Here is a 19,368-nt window from a genome sequence, read left to right as displayed (position 1 = left end):
TTAATACAGTAAATGTGGTTCTATTTTTAGGAGCTCTGATTCTAGTCGTTTGCTTAGGGGGTGATAAAAAGGATGATAAGATCACGATTGGCTGAGGAATGGCTTCCTCTTGAGAATATGGGAGTTCTTTCAGGTGTGGTGATTGTGGCCCTGTGGTGGCTTTAAGTCATGCGGTGGCACTGCTCTGCTTACCTGGTTGCAGTGCTAATGCTCACAGGTGCACATATAAGACCTTCTACTTGTATGTTGAGAGCTGTACGTGAGGTCATAACTTGTAGGTAACTCTGGAAGCCAATTGCTGTGAGGACAGAGGTCTCTCAAATCATTGTTTGTCCATCTTTAATTATGGAGATCAGCTTTTTCTAGGCTCCTTTCACCTTTGATTTATAGGTTTTCTTTGGAAAAGTCACTTTTTTTTTTTTTTTTTTTAAGTTTTACACAAATGCTCCATGACTGCGGTTGCTCATGTTCCCTTTCCCATGTATAAATTATGTCTTCTCTGGAATTTTGGGAAGGTGCGGAGGTGTTTCTGTTCATTTGGTCATCTCAGCTCTCTGCTGGGATCAAAGTACATAATTTGGCTTTACCTTTTAGAAGGAGTAAGAATATAGCAAATTTCCACACCTCTTTTTTGTATTTTAAGTAAGGCACTGGTGACAGCAGCTGCTGTGGTTCCAGTTGTAACGTGTTCCTCCACAGCCACTTTTCTGTAGTAATTCTGAATGTCATTCTCTTACTTCTTTCAAGTCCCATTTCTCTTTTTTGCTAGCTTAAAATTAAGGATTTTTTATATTATTTATGTGACCTTAACAGTCTAAATTTTTTTTCATGTGTAAAAATACAGGTAATATGTAGTACCTTATTAGTTGTGAGATAAAAATGAGGGAATATCAGTCTAACAGAGTGTTGGTTTTCTCTCTTTTTCTCATATATATATAGGTATGTATGTGTATACTCCTGTGCATTAGTAAAATATAGTTACTTAAAGGGCCAATTAATTGATTAATTTCAGTAGAATTCAGAGAAGAATCTCCAGAGGGAAATGGAACCTTTAAATTAACCACGGATGTCAGCTAGCCTTAATAATTAAAAAGCATCCCAAGAATGACATGCTTTGTTTCTACATATAAAGGGAAATGGATAATTAATAGGATTATACAGTTAAAGCAAACCAAATCTTTCTTTTCATCCTTAACGTATATAATTTTTCACCCCACATATTTCATACTTGCTACATAGTGATTGTTCCATAAGTATTAGTTGATTAAATAAAAAATTTTAAATTGCTGCAGTCCTCTGTGTTGTTTTTCGTGTATACATACAGCCTTTTCATTGTTTTTTCTGTTCCCCGTGGCGACAACATTGAACATGGAAGAGACACTCTGAACATGTTTTGTTTGGCTCAGAGGGAGCCTGTAGTCTCCTTCTGTATGACTCTGCTGATAATAATGAAGTAATAATGAAGAAATCCTCTCTTTAGTTTATAATGGTATACTTTGGTTTAAGTCATGTTGCTAAATGGTAAATGTCATTTGCTTGGTTATTTCAGTTGATAATTTGAATTGATGTCAGTCTGACGTTGGTATCAGGGTGACGAAGTTTGTCCTTTGCTGGCATTGCAAACAGGAAAAACTTGACAGTTTTTTTCCCCATCAAAATGGATTTTGTTTTGTACATTGATGTTGGTAAATGGGGCATTTTCACATAGAAGGCAGTGTTTGTTTCACTGAAATTGCTTTGCTTTCTGGGACTAGAGTTGAGTAGTGGCTCCAAGGTTTGTCTGTGACCAGCTATGTTGGTTGCTGCTATAAAAAAATCTTTTTTTTTCTTGTGAAGTTAAAAAAAAAAAGTTGTATTTGTGATCAGTACCTTTCTGAACTGAGGTCAGAGTAATTATAAGTAATAGCTGTATTACTTTTCTGAAGATAAAATGAAAATTAAAAAAAAATTTTGAAAGAAAGAGTGATGGAGGGGACAAAGGAGAGAGTTGAAAGGAAAACTGTGCTGTTTAAACACTAAGAAAATTGTTCTTAAGAATATGATAGTAATTCTTATGAACTGTTTATTTGATTTGTGAAAGAGTCTGAGGACTTACCATAAAATTAAAATGTACATAAATGGTGTTGCCACTAATCAAAGTAGTTCCCCTGTTTGGATTATCTGTGTTTCTGATGATGAAAAAGATGGATTCCTGCTTAGTGTTGGCCTTATTAAATTTTAAGAGACATAAGCATGGCTCTTAATCACAACTTTAATGATTGATTCTAGTGTTATTTCCTGTTAATTGGTTTTTCATTCATTTATTAAATTGCAAGAGGTTTCTTGAAAATGTACTGTGAGGTGTGTAAAATGAATCATATCTAGGCATTGCCCTTAGGGAGCTTATAGTCTTGTAGGGGAGAGAAATCTATTGGAAGAGCTATTGATATATATCTATTGATATAGTATCAATACTATAGGTCAGTGCTGAAGATTGTAAATCATTTGCCATAAGAACAGTACTGATAATTCCTTCTGAATTAGCTAGTTCAACTAGAATATGTTAAAAATAAGTTTTTTAATAGTGCCCTGAAACACTGATATTCTCTGCCTCTTGCGCCTCCAATGAAACCTCTTGATCATGCAGGAGTTAGAGCTGGCTGAAACGCAGTTAAGCAGCTTGACTTAGTCTCTTCTGTTGCCTCAGTCCTGTAGGTGTAAATTAGCCAAAGACACAACTCCTGCAGATTCTTATCTTTTCGAGGGCACAAGTGTCTCTTGCTTGGCCACTATTTAATTGTATTATTTTAAATAAAAAAGCACTTTTCTGTTACCTCCTCCAGGGGATCAGTTTTTCCATTAACTAATGCCTCTTTGGAAAAGTGACTTTGAAAAAGATGTAAAAACTTGAAAATTTTGTTTGGGAACCTTTTATAAGCGTTTACAACAGCTTTTTATTCAGACTGTATAAGTCAGTTCTAAATTCTAATTTTTTCTGGGTCTCCCACCAGAAACCAGGTTGGGATCTAATAGTACTGTAGCTCAAATTGTATTCAGGTTGGAACTCTAAATAAGACCAAGTATGCATTTTCCTTCAGAACTTTTATTCCTGTAATCCCATTCTTTAAAAATAAATTTATTTATTTATTTATATTTATTTTTGGCTGCATTGGGTCTTCGTTGCCGCACACGAGCTTTCTCTAGTTGCAGCGAGCAGGGGCTACTCTTCGTTGCCGTGCGCGGGCTTCTCATTGCAGTGGCTTCTCTTGTTGCAGAGCACAGGCTCTAGGTGTGCAGGCTTAGCAGTTGTGGCTCATGGGCTCTAGAGCGCAGGCTCAGTAGTTGTGGCGCATGGGCTTAGTTGCTCCGCGGCATGTGAGATCTTCCCAGACCAGGACTCGAACCCGTGTCCCCTGCATTGGCAGGCGGATTCTTAACCACTGCTCCACCAGGGAAGTCCTGTAATCCCATTTTTAATTGGAACCAGAACTGTAAATTTCCCTCATTCCTTGCTCAAAATATAGATTCCTGTCATAATTTAATTTTGGTCTTTCTTGGTGAATGTGATAATTAAAGTAAACTATAATGAAATGTGAAAATTGGATGGTGAATTGAATAAATGTAACAGCTGATCGGGGCATCTCTTTTCAGTGTCACTTTATTAAGGTCTTCCTATATACTGATACACCTCCGAATTTTATTTTTAAAAAAACTTCTTTTCTTTTTCCTTTCTCTCCTTTCCTCTGTTGAAGGGTATTACCATCTAAAGTGTTTGCTATGTATGAGTAGAGTATCGGTGTATTGATCTTAGGGAGGTGAAGTAATTACAGATTTGCTTTTCATTTTATGGGATAATCTCCATAATAGGAATATACATGTCATATACTTTAGGTTATTTTTTTTAATGTTAATCCTTTTAAGGAAGGAGTGTTTTACTTACATTAACTAGCTTATCAAGAAGAAAATAATTGATTCAAATACTAAGTGCTGTGCAAGTCCTAAATGCAGTTTTTTTGGTTTTTTGTTTGTGTTTGTTTGTTTTTACATCTTTATTGGAGTATAATTACTTTACAGTGTTGTCTTAGTTTCTGCTGTACAGCAAAGTGAATCAGCTATTTGTATACATATATCCCCATATCTCCTCCCTCTTGCGTCTCCCTCCCACCCCCCATCCCACCCCTCTAGGTGGTGACAAAGCACCGAGCTGATCTCCCTGTGCTATGCAGCTGCTTCCCACTAGCTATCTATTTTACATTTGGTAGTGTATATATGTCCATGCCACTCTCTCACTTCGTTCCAGCTTACCCTTCCCACTCCCCATGTCCTCAAGTCCATTCTCTACGTCTGCATCTTTATTCCTGCCCTGCCACTAGGTTCATCGGTACCATTTTTCTAGAGTCCATATATATCTAAGTGCAGTTTTTTTTTTTTTTTTTTTTTTTTTTGCGTTATGCGGGCCTCTCACTGTTGTGGCCTCTCCCCTTGCGGAGCGCAGGCTCCGGACGCACAGGCTCAGCGGCCATGGCTCACGGGCCCAGCCGCTCCACGGCATGTGGGATCCTCCCGGACCGGGGCATGAACCCGTGTCCCCTGCATCTGCAGGCGGACTCTCCACCACTGCGCCACCAGGGAAGCCCTAAGTGCAGTTTTAAATGTAGTGAGGTATCATATCTACAGTGGTCTGATTTTCACTAGCCTCACTCATCTTACTTTGCCTTGGATCTTGAAGTTACATAAAAAAATCCACTGAACCTTACACTTCATGATGTAGGGTAGGGAAAACAATACATACATCTCTTTGTATGTATGCTCTTAGGTTCAGCAACTGGGGCATGTGAGTCAAAGTGATAAAAGACAGACTAATGGGAAAAACAAAACAAAACAGTTGTAATTATGCAAGTATGTAGGAGTTAGAATTTGGAGATTATATACCATCTTAACAAAGGGGGTAAAGAGTGGAGAAGAGTTTAGACAAAGGAAAAAGGGGCTTATTGGGGAGGTGTAAATTAAGAGAAGGTGATTAGGAAATATATGATAAATAAGGCTTTTTAGTAAGGTTTGTTATACAGGTAAGAGTCTGGTGATAAGAGCTGTCTCTGGAGTACTCTTCCTGGTACTAGAGAGGGAGACACCTTTACAAATGGAAATTTATGTCCTGCTTTTATCCAGATGGGAGAGGGGAGAGAGCTTTTTTCCTGAGTCTGCTGTTTCTTAACTGCCTTCATCTCAAAAGAATTCTTATTCCAAAGTGGCATATTTTGGGGTGGCATATTCTGGTCCCCTTAAATGAGAAAAGAAAGTTCTAGGTGATGGATAACATTACACCAGATATTGAGGGCTACTAATCCTTTATTTGAGCCTGCAATAACTCCTCCCATTTGAACTCAGAGCACTAAGGTTATTTTGCAGCATTTCACTTAAAAAAATATAACATTAAGGTATATTTTATAATGTACATAATACATTAATATAATACTCCATGTGTATAATTTGTATACAGTTGTATGTATTTATGTATTTGAGGTCCATTTCTTTTTTTTTTAACTAGTGGGTACCTTGATAAAAAGTTTGGTGGGGCTTCCCTGGTGGCGCTGTGGTTAAGAATCCACCTGCCAATTCAGGGGACACAGGTTTGAGCCCTGGTCTGGGAAGATCCCACATGTTGCAGAGCAACTAAGCCCGTGAGCCACAACTACTGAAACCCACGTGCCTAGAGCCTGTGCTCTGCAACAAGAGAAGCCACTGCTCTGAGAAGTCTGTGCACCGCACGAAGAGTAGCCCCCGCTCGCCGCAACTAGAGAAAGCCTGCGTGCAGCAACGAAGACCCAACACAGCCAAAAAAAAAAAAAAAAAAAAAAAAAAAAGTTTGGTAACCACTGCTCTGTAAATTTATTTGTTCTTTTTGATGTTCTAACCTTGTACCTAAAATATTGATTTGTATGTCTGTTCAGTTTGCATATTTCAGACTTTCTTTTTTGGTCTTTTTAACTTCCTGTGTATTCCTTGAGGCACAAATTCCTCTTGGTATCTGACGGACCTCTAAGCATATATTGTACACATAATAGACACAAAATATTTCATTAATGAATTTGTGAAAATCATATATAAAATGAAGTTTTTGATTGTTGTCATTTATTCCAGAAATTTTTGTAGATTCATTGCATGGCAGTTAGAAATGGTAGTAGTAGATTGAATAGACAAGTTAGAAATATATTGAGAAGTAATAGCTGACACAACAGAAAGAGAAGAATCAATATATATGGCTTACTGAGATTATTTATTATGGGGCCATACAACCTTATGGATCTTGGTAACCCCTGGCTTAGGACATCATTATATCAAGGCAAAGGGCAGTGATGGATGACTGCAGTACTGTCTTTACTTTGACCTTGGGCAATCTGTTTAATCTTCTAATCCTCAGTTTCTTCTTTTATACGTGAAATGATAGGGCTAGAAAATTTTGGATGTCTCTTACAGATGTGAAATTCTATATCTACTGTGATTATTTAAGGCAATCAAATATAGGTTCAGTTAGTTTCACTGTATCTTGTGTAATAAGAAATATAAGCATGCCATGTATTTTAGAAACATTTCCTTGAGAATGGTTACATATGTTTTGCCTGGCATGTAGGCCAGTGTGTAGGGAACAAAGCTTTGGGAGGTGAAAGAAGGCAAATTAGAATGAATAAGTGGAAGCTATCTAGAGGTAGAGTTTAATAATAAGAACATATGGACAAAAACATGTGTACAGTGATTAAACAGGAAATTTTGAAGTAATGAACTTCCTGCCATTGAGGAAGTAAAGCAGAAGCTATATGACCATTTATAAGGAATATTGTAGAAAATATTAAACATGTGGGTAAAATTTATTTAACTGGGCAACCTTCCTATCCAAGAGAATGTCTGAGAATGTTGGGGAGCACTGTGAGGTTACCTAAAGTAAGTTAGGGAGGTAGATAGGGAGGAATATGGCACATAATCCTCTGAAATTGGTCTTTATCCCAACATGATGGCTCCCGAGAAGCTGGTCCTGATGCCTTACCACGGATGCTGGGGAATCTTTCCCTTGCCCTGTTTTGGTGTCAGGCTTTTGAAAACAGTGTTATGAGTGTCTTCTTTATTTTCTTAACTCCTTATCCAACAGAGATGACTATTATTTACAATTTGGAATATTTCCTTTCAGAATCCCTGGGAGGATTCAGAGAGAAGCATCTTCCTGTAAGCCTAAGGAATCTTTCCCATTCTCTGAACTTGCTTCCCTTTGGAGCATGAGGCTACCCAGGCCCACCTGGTGCTTTCTTACTGTGTTTCTTATCCTCTCGTGAGCGTGCAAGCACAGGTCACCCATTTTCTGATTTCTGCAGGAGGTTCTTCTTCCTACTTCTTGCCATCCCTCCTGTCTTTGGTCTCGCTCCCTTCCCCCATCACTTTTCTCCTATAGCTTTAAAAAAATTTTTTTTATACTTCTCATTGAAATTCCCTTTTCTATAATGAACGAACCTTCCTTACACTGTTAACCTCTTCACGGAAGTCTATGTCCTTGTCAATTATACCTCAATGAAGCTGGGAAGAAAAAAAGTCCATGCCCTATTCTCACCATCTTTCTTAAAGTCACAGAATCCTTTCTTCAAACGAAATATTTCACAGACTCTTGATAGGTAGAGCAGATGAAAGCACAGTAACAGGATGTAGGAGGAAGAGGAAGTCTCTGGTCCTGCTTGCTTAGCCCGCTCTGTGTCCCTGACCTGGTCCCTCAGGGACCTCACTGGGAGTCAGCGTTCCACAGCGCTGCATTCAGAGAAGCTACCTCTCCTTCATAACTGGGTACCCTTGGGTCTCTTTACATGGGCACATGCTTCTTCTCCCACAGGGCTGCTCGCAGCTGTCCTCGCTACCTCGGCATCTCTGTTCTTCCCCTGCACGCAGAAACCTGGGTCGTAAGGCCTATTTCTTCCTTTTCTCACTAGATTGCAAGAACACCTTGAGGGTAGAGACTATCCTTTTACTTTTTTCTTCCCTTGTGTTTAGCATGTGGTGAGTGACTGAATGGTAGAATGGAAAAATAAAATGCTGAATTAATGACTTTTAAATAAATAATTGTTCTTATCGGTGAACCCAGGAACTTGTATTGCAGTAATAAGCACAATAAAAGAAACCTATTGAACCTGAAATCAAGTGGGAATTTCTTCACTGGTTTTATATGGCCAGTTCATCAGGGAATGGCAACTTGTTATATCCAGATACACTTTAAAGAAATGACTGCTGTGTCTAAAAGGATTAACTATTGTACTATGATAATCTGCCTCAGGTGCCTACTTTGTTTGCCACTGTTATTAAGTGTTGAGAAACTTTAACCCTTTGGACTCCTCTTTCCTAGTGCAATGAAGACCATTCCCCGTGTGGTAACATTCTTTCTTCTCATGGGGCATAAAATGTGCATTTACATTTTTAGCTTTGTTGGTTCAAATAATATTCAGTATTGTGACCCTGAGTTTAAACCCCAGTTACTTTGGATTTGAATGTCTCCAGACAGCCCCAGTTACCTATTTGAATCTATCTGTTTGCATTATTTTTTAGACTGATAAATCCTATCAAGGCTTAGAGTAACTTTATTTTCAACTTTTGGTGGCTCCTAGCCTAACTCTGCAAGTCTTGATAAGAGTCATGTATGGAGACAGTTGCCCTGTTGCTGCCAACTCTTCCCTCCTTGCCTGGTTGTTCCAAAATTTAAAAGAAGGGCATCGTGGTTATGGAAATAGATCACAAACATAGATCCTTAGTTGTTTTATCTTAGATTATCTGCTGAGGTGTTTTTTTTTTTTTTTTTTTTTTTTTTGCTGTACGCGGGCCTCTCACTGCTGTGGCCTCTCCCGTTGCGGAGCACAGGCTCCGGACACACAGGCTCCGCGGCCATGGCTCGCGGGCCCAGCCGCTGCGCGGCATGTGGGATCTTCCGGGATAGGGGCACGAACCCGTGTCCCCTGCATCGGCAGGCGGACTCTCAACCACTGCGCCACCAGGGAAGCCCCAGCTGAGGTGTTTTTATGAGTTTCACATGGCTACATGCCTGCACATAAATACTTAAAATAGTGTCCTCTCCCTTGAGTATCTGAATGCAGACAGTACTCACTTGCAGAGTAGTTAAGAGTACTTGCTGTGCATAGAAACAGATTGGTTTTGACCCTTCTTCCAGTACTGCTGTTTTTAGAGGGGTATCAATATACATTTAGAAATTAAAAACTCAGATGTATATTTAAGAATACTTTTTCGTAAAAGAAAATTTTGATTGAAGACTTAGATATTACTATGAGTATTTTTATATAGGTTAAATATCAATTTGCAGGAAGGATATAAGGAATAAGAGATGAACATGGAGAAGAAGCAGCATTTCCTCTGTATCTGCTACTTATAGAGAACTGAGTTTTTCTTGATAGATCCATGGATTTACTACTCTGCTATTAGACTGTGATTTTGTTCACAAGACTCAGGAAAACAAGAGCTGTGAAATATTAAATTGTGTTTCTACTTTGAAGACATTCAATATATTATAATCTGTGTCAATTTCTGTGTTGTTTTAATCAAGAAATGTTTGCTCCAATGTTTATTACACAATCAAAACTCAAGTTTGATTTATGTTCTGAAATGTAGGATTCAAGGACTAGGAGATCCTGGGTCCTCATCCTAGCTCCAGCACTAAATCCACAAAGTGTGGAATCGACCATTGCGTTTTCTTGAATATCAATTTTCTCATCTGTGAGATAATGATATTATATCATCTTTATGTGTTTTCTATGATGCTGTGAATTTTAAGGTTCTGTACAAATTATTTCTTTCATTTGGTGCTTGGCAGAAAAGAAAAGGTTTCTTTATGTTTTCTTTATTACTCAAGTTAATGCTCTAGACAAGGATACATCTCTGTTTTAATTTAGAAATGTGTTTCAAGAAAATATGAATGATTATATTGAATTAACTTTACATTCAGTTTTCATTTTACTATATGTGCTGCCGAAGCAAGCACTCAGTTTTCATTTTAATTGACATTTCAAGGCTATCTAAAATGAAAACATGGAAATTTATAGTATTTTTAAATTTCTTAAGGTATTATTCTTATCAGCATTCATACGTTGAAGGATAAGGCTTTAAAAAATATGTCTGTGCTGGGTATATTTCTAAAGAAAAAGTTTTCAGGCCTTATTTCAGGCTTATGAACCTGAGCAAAGTTGACTAAACAAGAAGAACAGGATGTCAGAAAGGAATGTTTAGAACAAGAACACTCTTTGAGAAATTGCATTAAAACTTTTGATACTTTATTTGGTCACAGAGTGTGGCATCAATATTCCATAGCTGGGGTATGATTTTTGGCTTATAATTCTGGTCTACCCTAGCATTTTAAAGCCAAATTCAATAAAAGCATGAAATAATATTTTAAATAAATTATTTAAACATCTCTATTTTGAAATTTCCTCTTACTTTTCTGGTGTTCTGCTTACTCCCTAAAGTCAGCCTTGGACTGTTCTTTCATGACCTGGTCTAGTGTTGATAAAGTCAGCAGAACACTTTCCCTGGGTAGTTGTATATTGGCTATACTGTTTTCAAATAGGTTGTACAACTAACTATATAATGGTGACCTTGATGAAGTACATATAAATGCTAATCATGATTATTATTGCTGTTACAGTATTGTTGGTGGTGATATTACCTTTTTTGGTTTTTGACACTAATATTTTTTAGCCTATGGGAATGCTTCTACATTGCTAAAGAACCTTACAGTTTTGTACTCAATAAGGATTCTCTCCACACCTTTAGGGATTGTTGCATCCACTGTCATCAACCATCACTTTGGAATACATTTCAAAAATCTATCCCCAGCTCTATTGCCAACCAGCTGAATTGCATCCAGAGACTTGATGGACATTAGCAGAACCTCAGATTTGGTGTGTCCTATTGGAATTTCCTTCTATCCCAGTACTCAGCTTCTGCTGACAGCTAGTGGCACCACTTTTCTTTTATCTTCTTAGACTAGGGATCGGCAGCCTCTGGCCTTTGGGCCAAATCTGACCTGCTGCTTGTTTTTAAAAAAGTTTTATTGGAACAGAGATGTACCCATTTGTTTAAGTATTGCGTCTATCTGCTTTTGCTCTAAGGTGGCAGAGTTAAGCAGTTACAACAGAGACCTGTGATCACCAAAGCCTGAAGTAATTTACTCTCTGGCTCTTTTTAGAAAATGTCTGTTAATCTCTGCCTCAGACTCAAAACCTTGACATCACCTTTGATTCATCCTTGGGGTTTCTCAAGTATATTCCAGCAGGAGAACTCATCTCCTTTTAACTTTTTTTTTTTTTTTTTTAATCCTCCATATGTGCTCAGGTCCTCACATCCTTTTGCCTAGGGTATTAAATGAATTTCCCCAACCACTGACTTCTTTTTCCCATGTATTTCATTTTGCACCTTGCCACCAGGGTCCTGTTCTCAAAGTTTGACTCTATTCTGTGTCCACTCTGCCACCAAAATTTAAAGTTTCCCTACTGCCCACTACATTGGAGCCTGTCCAGCCTTTTTTGTAAGGCTCCTTCCACAATATGAGCCCTATGAGTCTCCCTTATATAGAAATTCTTTCTATAATGAAATGCTTTCCCCTAACTTCCTCCCTTCTTGCCTTTGTCCATGGTGTAACAGCCGCCTGGAGCTTTTCCTGCCTCCATTTCACCCTCTCCAATTCCTGTCTCCCTTTAAACTCCTCTCAACATTTTTCATAAAGCTTTTTACTGTATTTTTCTGTGTGCATATTCTTTGTCTCTCCATGATACGTTGCCTGTACATCTTTCTGTCACGTTAGGGCATTTTACTTGATGCTGTGTTGTTTATGTTCTTTTACATCTCATCTCATCCATTATAAACCAGAAGCTCGTCGAGTGTAAAGTGCCTATCTTCCTCTTACTGTGGTCCCTTAAACACTCACTATCATGTCTTAGACGTGCTTAATAATTAAGTAATTGAATCACATTACTGGAAGCCAGCTTTTTTTCCTTTTAAATAAATTTATTTTATTTTAATTTATTTTTGGTTGCGTTGGGTCTTTGTTGTTGCGTGCGGGCTTTTTCTAGTTGCGGCGAGCAGGGGCTACTCTTCGTTGCGGTGCGCGGGCTTCTCACTGCGGTGGCTTCTCTTGTTGAGGAGCATGAGCTCTAGGCATTCAGGCTTCAGTTGTTGTGGCTTGCAGGCTCAGTAGTTGTGGCTTGCGGGCTCTAGAGTGCAGGCTCAGTAGTTGTGGTGCACAGGCTTAGCTGCTCCGCGGCATGTGGGATCTTCCCGGACCAGGGCTCGAACCCGTGTCCCCTGCATTGGCAGGGAGATTCTTAACCACTGCACCACCGGGGAAACCCTGGAAGCCAGCTTTTTAATTTGGATTTAATAATTGGTGACCTCACAGACCCTTGAACATTTGGCAGTGATTCTAGGTGCATAGCTAAAGTTTGTGAAGAAACCAGATGTTATTTCCTTGTACATGTTATTAATGTAAATGGAAAGATTTTTTTGTTTGATAAGGTATTTCACATTTACTGCAAGAAAACTATTTGTGTGCAATGGTGTGCTTGGTACTGATAAAAAAAAAAAAAAAAGTAAAACCAAGTGGCAGAGCCAGGCAGTAGTTCTCTTGGATATGTTAAGCAATCTACCAGTGTCAGATTTTCTTGATTCTATTAACAAGCTTTTTCAGGATCCCAAATGGAAAAGTTATACCAGAGTACTTTAAGAAGTTACGGAAGTGAAATGCTTATGGATGCTGTTAAACTAGTATTTTGTCCTCTGCCCGTTCATTCATTTAATCATTTTCTGCATACTTCCCAGGGGTTTTGGTGTGGCTGTTGATCACCCATAGCTAGTTCTGTTAACCATCCCCTGCCACCTTTTTTTAGGCTTTCAGTTCTGAATTCGTAGCCTTGAAAAAGTTGACAGAAACAAAAAAGGGTGTCAGATATAGAGACTTTTCACTTCATGGTGGTGTAGTCTAAAAGTTACAAGTCTAGAAATGGGACTGCTGATTCCCTTAGCTTTCTCAGTTGGTTTCAGAAACCTAGACATTGCCTGGGGTGGGAGGCTCAGAAACACAGTTGGTGTACAAAACACAATACCCGAGCAACCAGTGGAAAAAAGTAAACAAAGCATCACAAGTCCCAAACCCACATACTTGAAAAAGAATTGAAGACTTAAAATTTTAATATAAATGGGTAAAGAATATGAATAGTTTCTAGGAAAAGTTGTTAGCTCTGCTTGGTTTACCCTGTCTTCTAGCACAGAATCAATGTTTGCTGTATGCATGTGTGCCCAGACAAATGAGTAACACCCACATAAAATATATCCCAACTTCCTCCTAAGTAAAGAAATGCCTAATAAAATAACCAGACATGTATACCTTTGAACCAACATTTTTACTTCTTAGAATTTATGTTAGGGAAATTTAGCATAGATTTCGCATCTAGGTTTTTATAATCCAGAAATACCGTCTCAAATATTCAAAGATTATCTGTCCATCCACATGTATTTGTACGTGTATGTGTGTGCATATGTCTATATGCATGTGTATTGTGAAAAATTTTGTAATAGTGAAAAATTGGAAATAACCTAAATGCCTATCAGAACACAAATAGTTAAACTATAGTATACCCACATTGTAATGTTTAAAAAGGATGAGGTTCCACTACTGGGTATATATCCAGGATATATAAATACTAATTCAAAGAGATGTGTGCATCCCCAGTGTTCTTAGCAGCATTGTTTACAATTGCCAAGATAAGGAAGCAACCTAAGTGTCCCTCAGCAGATGAATGGATAAAGAAGATGTGGTGTATAGACACACACACACACACACACACACACACACACAATGGACTACTACTCAGCCATAAAAAAGAATAAATTTGTGCCATTTGTAACAATAGGAATGGACATGGAAGGTATTATGCTAAGTGAAATAAGTCAGAGAAAGACAAATACTGTATGATATCACTTATATGTGGAATCTAAAGAATAAAACAAACTAGTGAATTTAACAAAAAATAACAGATGTATAAAACAAACAAGTGGTTACCAGTGGGGAGAAGGAAGGGGTTTGGGCAAGATAGGGTTAAGGGATTAAGAGGTACAAACTACTATGTATAAAGTAAATAAGCTATAAGCTATGGGGATATATTGTATAACATGGGGAATATAGTCAATGTTTTATAATAACTATAAATGGTGTATAACCTTTAAAAATTGTGAATCACTATGTTGTACACCTGTAACTTCAATAATACTGTACCTTAACTAAACTTCAATTAAAAAAATAAAATACAAAAAAAAAGGGGTGAGGCTGATATTTAACTAAAGAAACAAAAGGAAAGATACACAAGGTGTATTGGATGAAAGTTGTAAAACAAAATATTGTTTCATCTTTGTGTATTTATAGTGAACAGAGGTCTAGTTACACATCATACCTGCATATGAGAGGGATTGTCTGGACATAAGCATAAATAATCTAAAAGTTGTAGACAGTCTCTGAGGAACAGAAGTGAGGAGATGTGTGAATTCTCAGGATAGAGGGAGTATTATACCTTCTATTTCTTACTTTTCTGTTCAATTTTTTCAATGTATATTTTACTTTTATACTAGACAAAAGACTGGGAAATCATATAGTATGTTTTAATATTAATATTTAAAATAATGATTTAAAATAATTGAATGGCTAATGTCTATCTGGAAAATGTGGTTTTTCAAGAACTATTTATATCCTTGAATATTCTATATAAGTAAAATTTTTTGTTTTATAATGAGGCTGTAATGAAAGACATTATCAGATTGGACTGCCATTGTGTTGTTCATGGTGTGATAAATAGACACATAGTTCAGAAGTCTTATTATAATGCATTTTTTTGAAGCAGTTGTAAGAAAATTCTGTTTGATGCTAGATGGTCATGTTATGTTTTAGGGAACTTACGTGCAGTAACATCAGTTTCCAAGGGTACGCTTGTGAGGAAAAGAATTAACACTGTTTTCTCTTCAATCTTTTAGAAAAGCTCAAGAGGAGAACAAGAAAATAGTGCTTGCTGGATGTGTTCCTCAAGCCCAGCCTCGTCAGGACTACCTTAAAGGGCTGAGCATCATAGGGGTAAGCTTGCACCTGATAGGAAAAAAGACAGTCCTACGTTGTTAAAACTTGTCATGGCTCCACATTTTATTTTCTATTTTTAGGTTATTTATAAGCTGGGTTACACTTCTGGCTGTCCTTAACATACTTTCCCTATTGCCAAGGAAACTTTGTCATGTCTGTGTAACGTCTGAACCTAGTGCGGAAACATGTTCTAGGTTCTCTCATTTAAAAAGGAAAAATTACACAATAAAAAGCCATAGTATGGAATTTAAGGTCGTTAATTATAACCTTGTCTTTGTGTGTCCAGCACTATCTCTTGCCATATCATACTATATAGCTATATATACCTATATACCTATATGGAATGTCCCACTTTTCACACTAAAAGTGGAATGTCCCACTTCCATCTTACTCATCCCCCAAGACGTGGCTTCACCATTACCCCTTCTCTCAGCCTGCCTTGACTGCGCTGTGCAGGCCTCGATAATCCTGTCTCTGGGTTCCTTTCACTTACTATGCAGTTACCTTTCATTTGCTCTCTCAGCATTTCACAGAATTGTATTTTTGGGGTTAACTTATGTGTTTTTTTGAATACAGCCCACCTCTCTTTTTGAATTATTAGCTGCACACTGACAGCTTTTCAATCTTTTTTAAACGCCCGCCACGTTTCTCCAGCCTTTCCCAAGGTGCCTGAAATACGGTAGGCATCCTTTCAATCAGTGTTTGGTGACTGAAAAAATGAAAGAAGCTTCCTTTTGTACTTCTGTTGTTGGTGTGCTTCTCTCCCTGTTGGGTAGTAAGTTCGGTGAAGTCAGGGGACGACTACTTACTATAGTATCTTTCTTATTCTTTGTGGACATCACTGTTCACAAATGGCCAGAGGTAGTTAGCATTCAGACAGTACTTGTTGACCAAATGGTGGTGTTTCATCCTCCCCACCATTCTGTTACAGCTGTACTCACTGTGCTCAGTAATGATCTTCTTTTAAAGAGGCTCTGTTAATTTTTTAAAATATATAAAAATATGGTATGCTCATAGAAAAACTTGTATGAAAAATTGGCATCTGGATTGAGACTTATTGGATTTTTTTCCTTATTTGATGTACTTTTGATAGGTTCTTATACTGTATTCTCAGTGCAGTGAACTTGTTTTCTGCTGTGAAGTCCTTGCCCCACTGGCAAATTTAATAATCTTTGAACAAACATTCTCATGTTAAACAAACAGAACCTGAATGTTTGGGAACTTTAGTTTGTTTTCACCACTTGTCTGTTTACATTTTGATTTCTCTTGGTTTAAGGAATGAACTGAATATGGACTCCTGAGTTATCTTTTCATGTCAGACTAACTTTCTCCATAAACATAATCCTGCTGTGTTAGGGAAATAGAAAACTAGTTAGAATTCTGTTTTAGAGATAAAACGTGGTAAAAGCTTAGAATTCATCTTTGAGTTCATCTCAAGGAATTAAGTTCCCAGAATAGTAGAATTTCTGTAGTATGGCAAAAGTCTCTTCTCTGTGTACATTATGGTAACATTTCCCTGAACTCCACTGTGTGTTGTGAAGAGCTTAGTGTATGTGAGTATGTTGGGGAGATTCTCAAGATGGTGGGAGAGAGGATGCCCAGTGCTGGTGATACGGAACACTATTTTCAGGGATGATGTAATCTCGTGGGTATGGCAAATAAACATTTTTTCCCCATTTAATCTAGCATGCTTTCTGTTTTGTCTCTTTGTCTCATTTTATTACCATTAAATTTCTTTATATTTATTTAGCTTCTTCATAATTGGAGAAACAATACATGTTTGAAAAAGTGAATAGAAAGAAAATTCATAATCCTCTCACCCTAACACAATAATTATCCCCTTCAGACTTTTAACCTCTGCATATTTTACTTAATTGTAATCTCAAAACTATTTTGTGTCCTTATTTTTCCATGAGATTTTATTCTATGAGCTCTTTAACCATTTTAAGTCCTGTGTTAATTTTCTGCTGAAGGGTATATACCATAAGTTACTTAACTGTCCTTAATTGTTGGATATAGGTAGTTTTCTAATTTTTAGGAAATGTACATCATACAATAATGCTCATAAAGGGCTTTTTAAATTTAAGATCAGTATACTGTGAAAAGTTTCCAAAAGTAGAATTGCACTAACAATAACAACATTTCGGGGTTGTAGTTTAATTATATCTTCAGCATTTGGTATTATTACTAAAGTATAAGATTGTTCTTTGTCAACATCATTTTATAGAGCATTTTTATCTGTGGCAGCTATATAACTGGCACTTTATATATAAAAATTGTGTACAGGAGAACTGAAAATCTTGAAGAAAATTTGGAGAAGGAAACCAATATTATTTATAATTGGCGTTTGGAGAGATCTATTTCTGAACATAATTGTTGAACTGCTACAAAATCAGAAACCTTCTGAAACATAGTGAGTTACAGTCAAGTAAAGAAATGAATTAGGGACTTCCCTGGTGGCGCAGTGGTTAAGAATGCAGGGGACATGGGTTCGAGTCCTGGTCTGGGAAGATCCCACATGCCGCAGAGTAACTAAGCCTGTGAGCCACAACTACTGAGCCTGCACTCTAGAGCCTGAGAGCGACAACTACTGAACCCGTGTGCCACAACTACTGAAGCCCGTGCACCTAGAGCCTGTGCTCTGCAACAAGAGAAGCCACCACAGTGAGAAACCTGCACACCACAATGAAGAGTAGCCCCTGCCGCAACTAGAGAAAGCCCTTGCGCAGCAATGAACACCCAACACAGCCAAAAATAAATAAAATAAATAAATTTATAAAAAAAGAAATGAATTATATTGGTTTACACAAAGAAGAAACAATTCTGAAGTGTAAAAAAAAATATGAAGGTGTTTAAATTCATTGACTTGGGAACCTATTTTTAGGAGGATGTTTAGAATTGTATTGCACAGTTGATTTACAGGCTGTGTGAAAACTGTTATTCCTTCACAGAATTTTCCTCACAGAGTTTCTGTGATGGGAGGGCGTTAACAGAGGTCGAAGGAAGCCCGGCTGTGACTGTATTCTGTGCTTTCACTTCCTGCTGGGATTTGTCTGTGTTGTGCCACATACAGGGAGGATGGTCTGCTCTGTTGACCGAGTGATTGAAATAAAAGGCTGCCTTTAGATGGTGAGCAGGATACTTATTGCACACTTAAGTTAAAAAGACAAGTCTGTCCCATGTTTGCAGGTGCTCCTGGAGTAAGCATTTAAGATGTTTAATAAGGAAGAATGATATTTGTTACCATCGTAAGGTTAATTTCCACCCATATCAGCCTTTAGAAATGGGACAGTTAGTTTGTTTCCATAATCAGAGAGAGCAGTGTGGTGAGGGCACTTAGCAATTGGTGGTTTGACTCCTGGGCTTTGTATTATCATCTGTCGTAATGTCTCCTGAATCTAGTTGTGATTAATATTATCTGAGTGGTGGGACGGAGAAAGAAAATAACAGAATATCAACCAGAAGTAATACCTGTCAACCTCTGGGTCCAGAACAACTGGCTTTGGTGGCAGTAATCTTTAGGCTTCTCCCATCCGAGTTTTTTTTTATAGTGGGAGAGGAGAAAGAACAGATTTGAAAACGTATATGTGTTGGATAGAAAGACCTTTTTTTAACCAAAACTTTTTCCCTAGCATGATTAAATGAAGTTTATATCTAGAATATAAATTTATAAAAACATGAATTTATAGGTAATCAGTGCAGAATCAAGATCTTTTTCATTTTTATGGGATCTTGAAACATTTTACCTTACAGTGAAAATTTTCATTTCTCTTTTTCAAATAAAATTTATTTATTTATTTATCTATTTATCTATCTATTTATTTATTTATTTATGGCTGCATTGGGTCTTCATTACTGTGTGCAGGCTTCCTCTAGTTGCGGCTTGCGGGCTCTAGAGCGCATGCTCAGTAGTTGTGGCGCATGGGCTTAGGTGCTCCATGGCATGTGGGATCTTCCCAGACCAGGGCTCAAATCCGTATCCCCTACATTGGCAGGTGGATTCTTAACCACTGCACCACCAGAGAAGTCCCTTCATTTCTCTTTTGACAAATACTTATGGTTAACTATTCACCTTGGAATTAGTTTTCATGCAATGTCACTTTTTTTTTTTTTTTAAATCACTGCTCTTATTTGTTTACATTGGTTACTCTGTGTCTAGCTGTAGGTAGCTCCAAGATGTTGTGACTATACCTATTGAATGCTACTTTTCTTCTCTTTAGTTTGTTTTTTGGCAGGAA

At 37.6% G+C, this 19,368-nt stretch overlaps 1 protein-coding gene across 8 annotated transcripts in view; it reads left to right on the top strand.

The window, feature by feature from the left end:
* CDKAL1 (CDKAL1 threonylcarbamoyladenosine tRNA methylthiotransferase) overlaps positions 1-19,368 on the top strand; it is a 661,934-nt gene that overhangs the window by 153,544 nt on the left and 489,022 nt on the right. For all 8 annotated transcript variants that reach the window (XM_081245696.1, XM_081245693.1, XM_081245699.1 and 5 more), the window contains one exon: positions 15,031-15,127. In XM_081245696.1, the coding sequence (XP_081101822.1) occupies positions 15,031-15,127 (97 nt within the window). The remainder of the gene's footprint in view (positions 1-15,030; positions 15,128-19,368) is intronic.

The sequence above is a fragment of the Mesoplodon bidens genome (assembly GCF_964165515.1).
Source record: "Mesoplodon bidens genome assembly, chromosome: 10".
NCBI lineage: Eukaryota > Metazoa > Chordata > Mammalia > Artiodactyla > Ziphiidae > Mesoplodon > Mesoplodon bidens.
The sequence above is the reverse complement of the archived record's forward strand: the minus strand, read 5'-3'. Positions and strand labels throughout refer to the sequence as shown.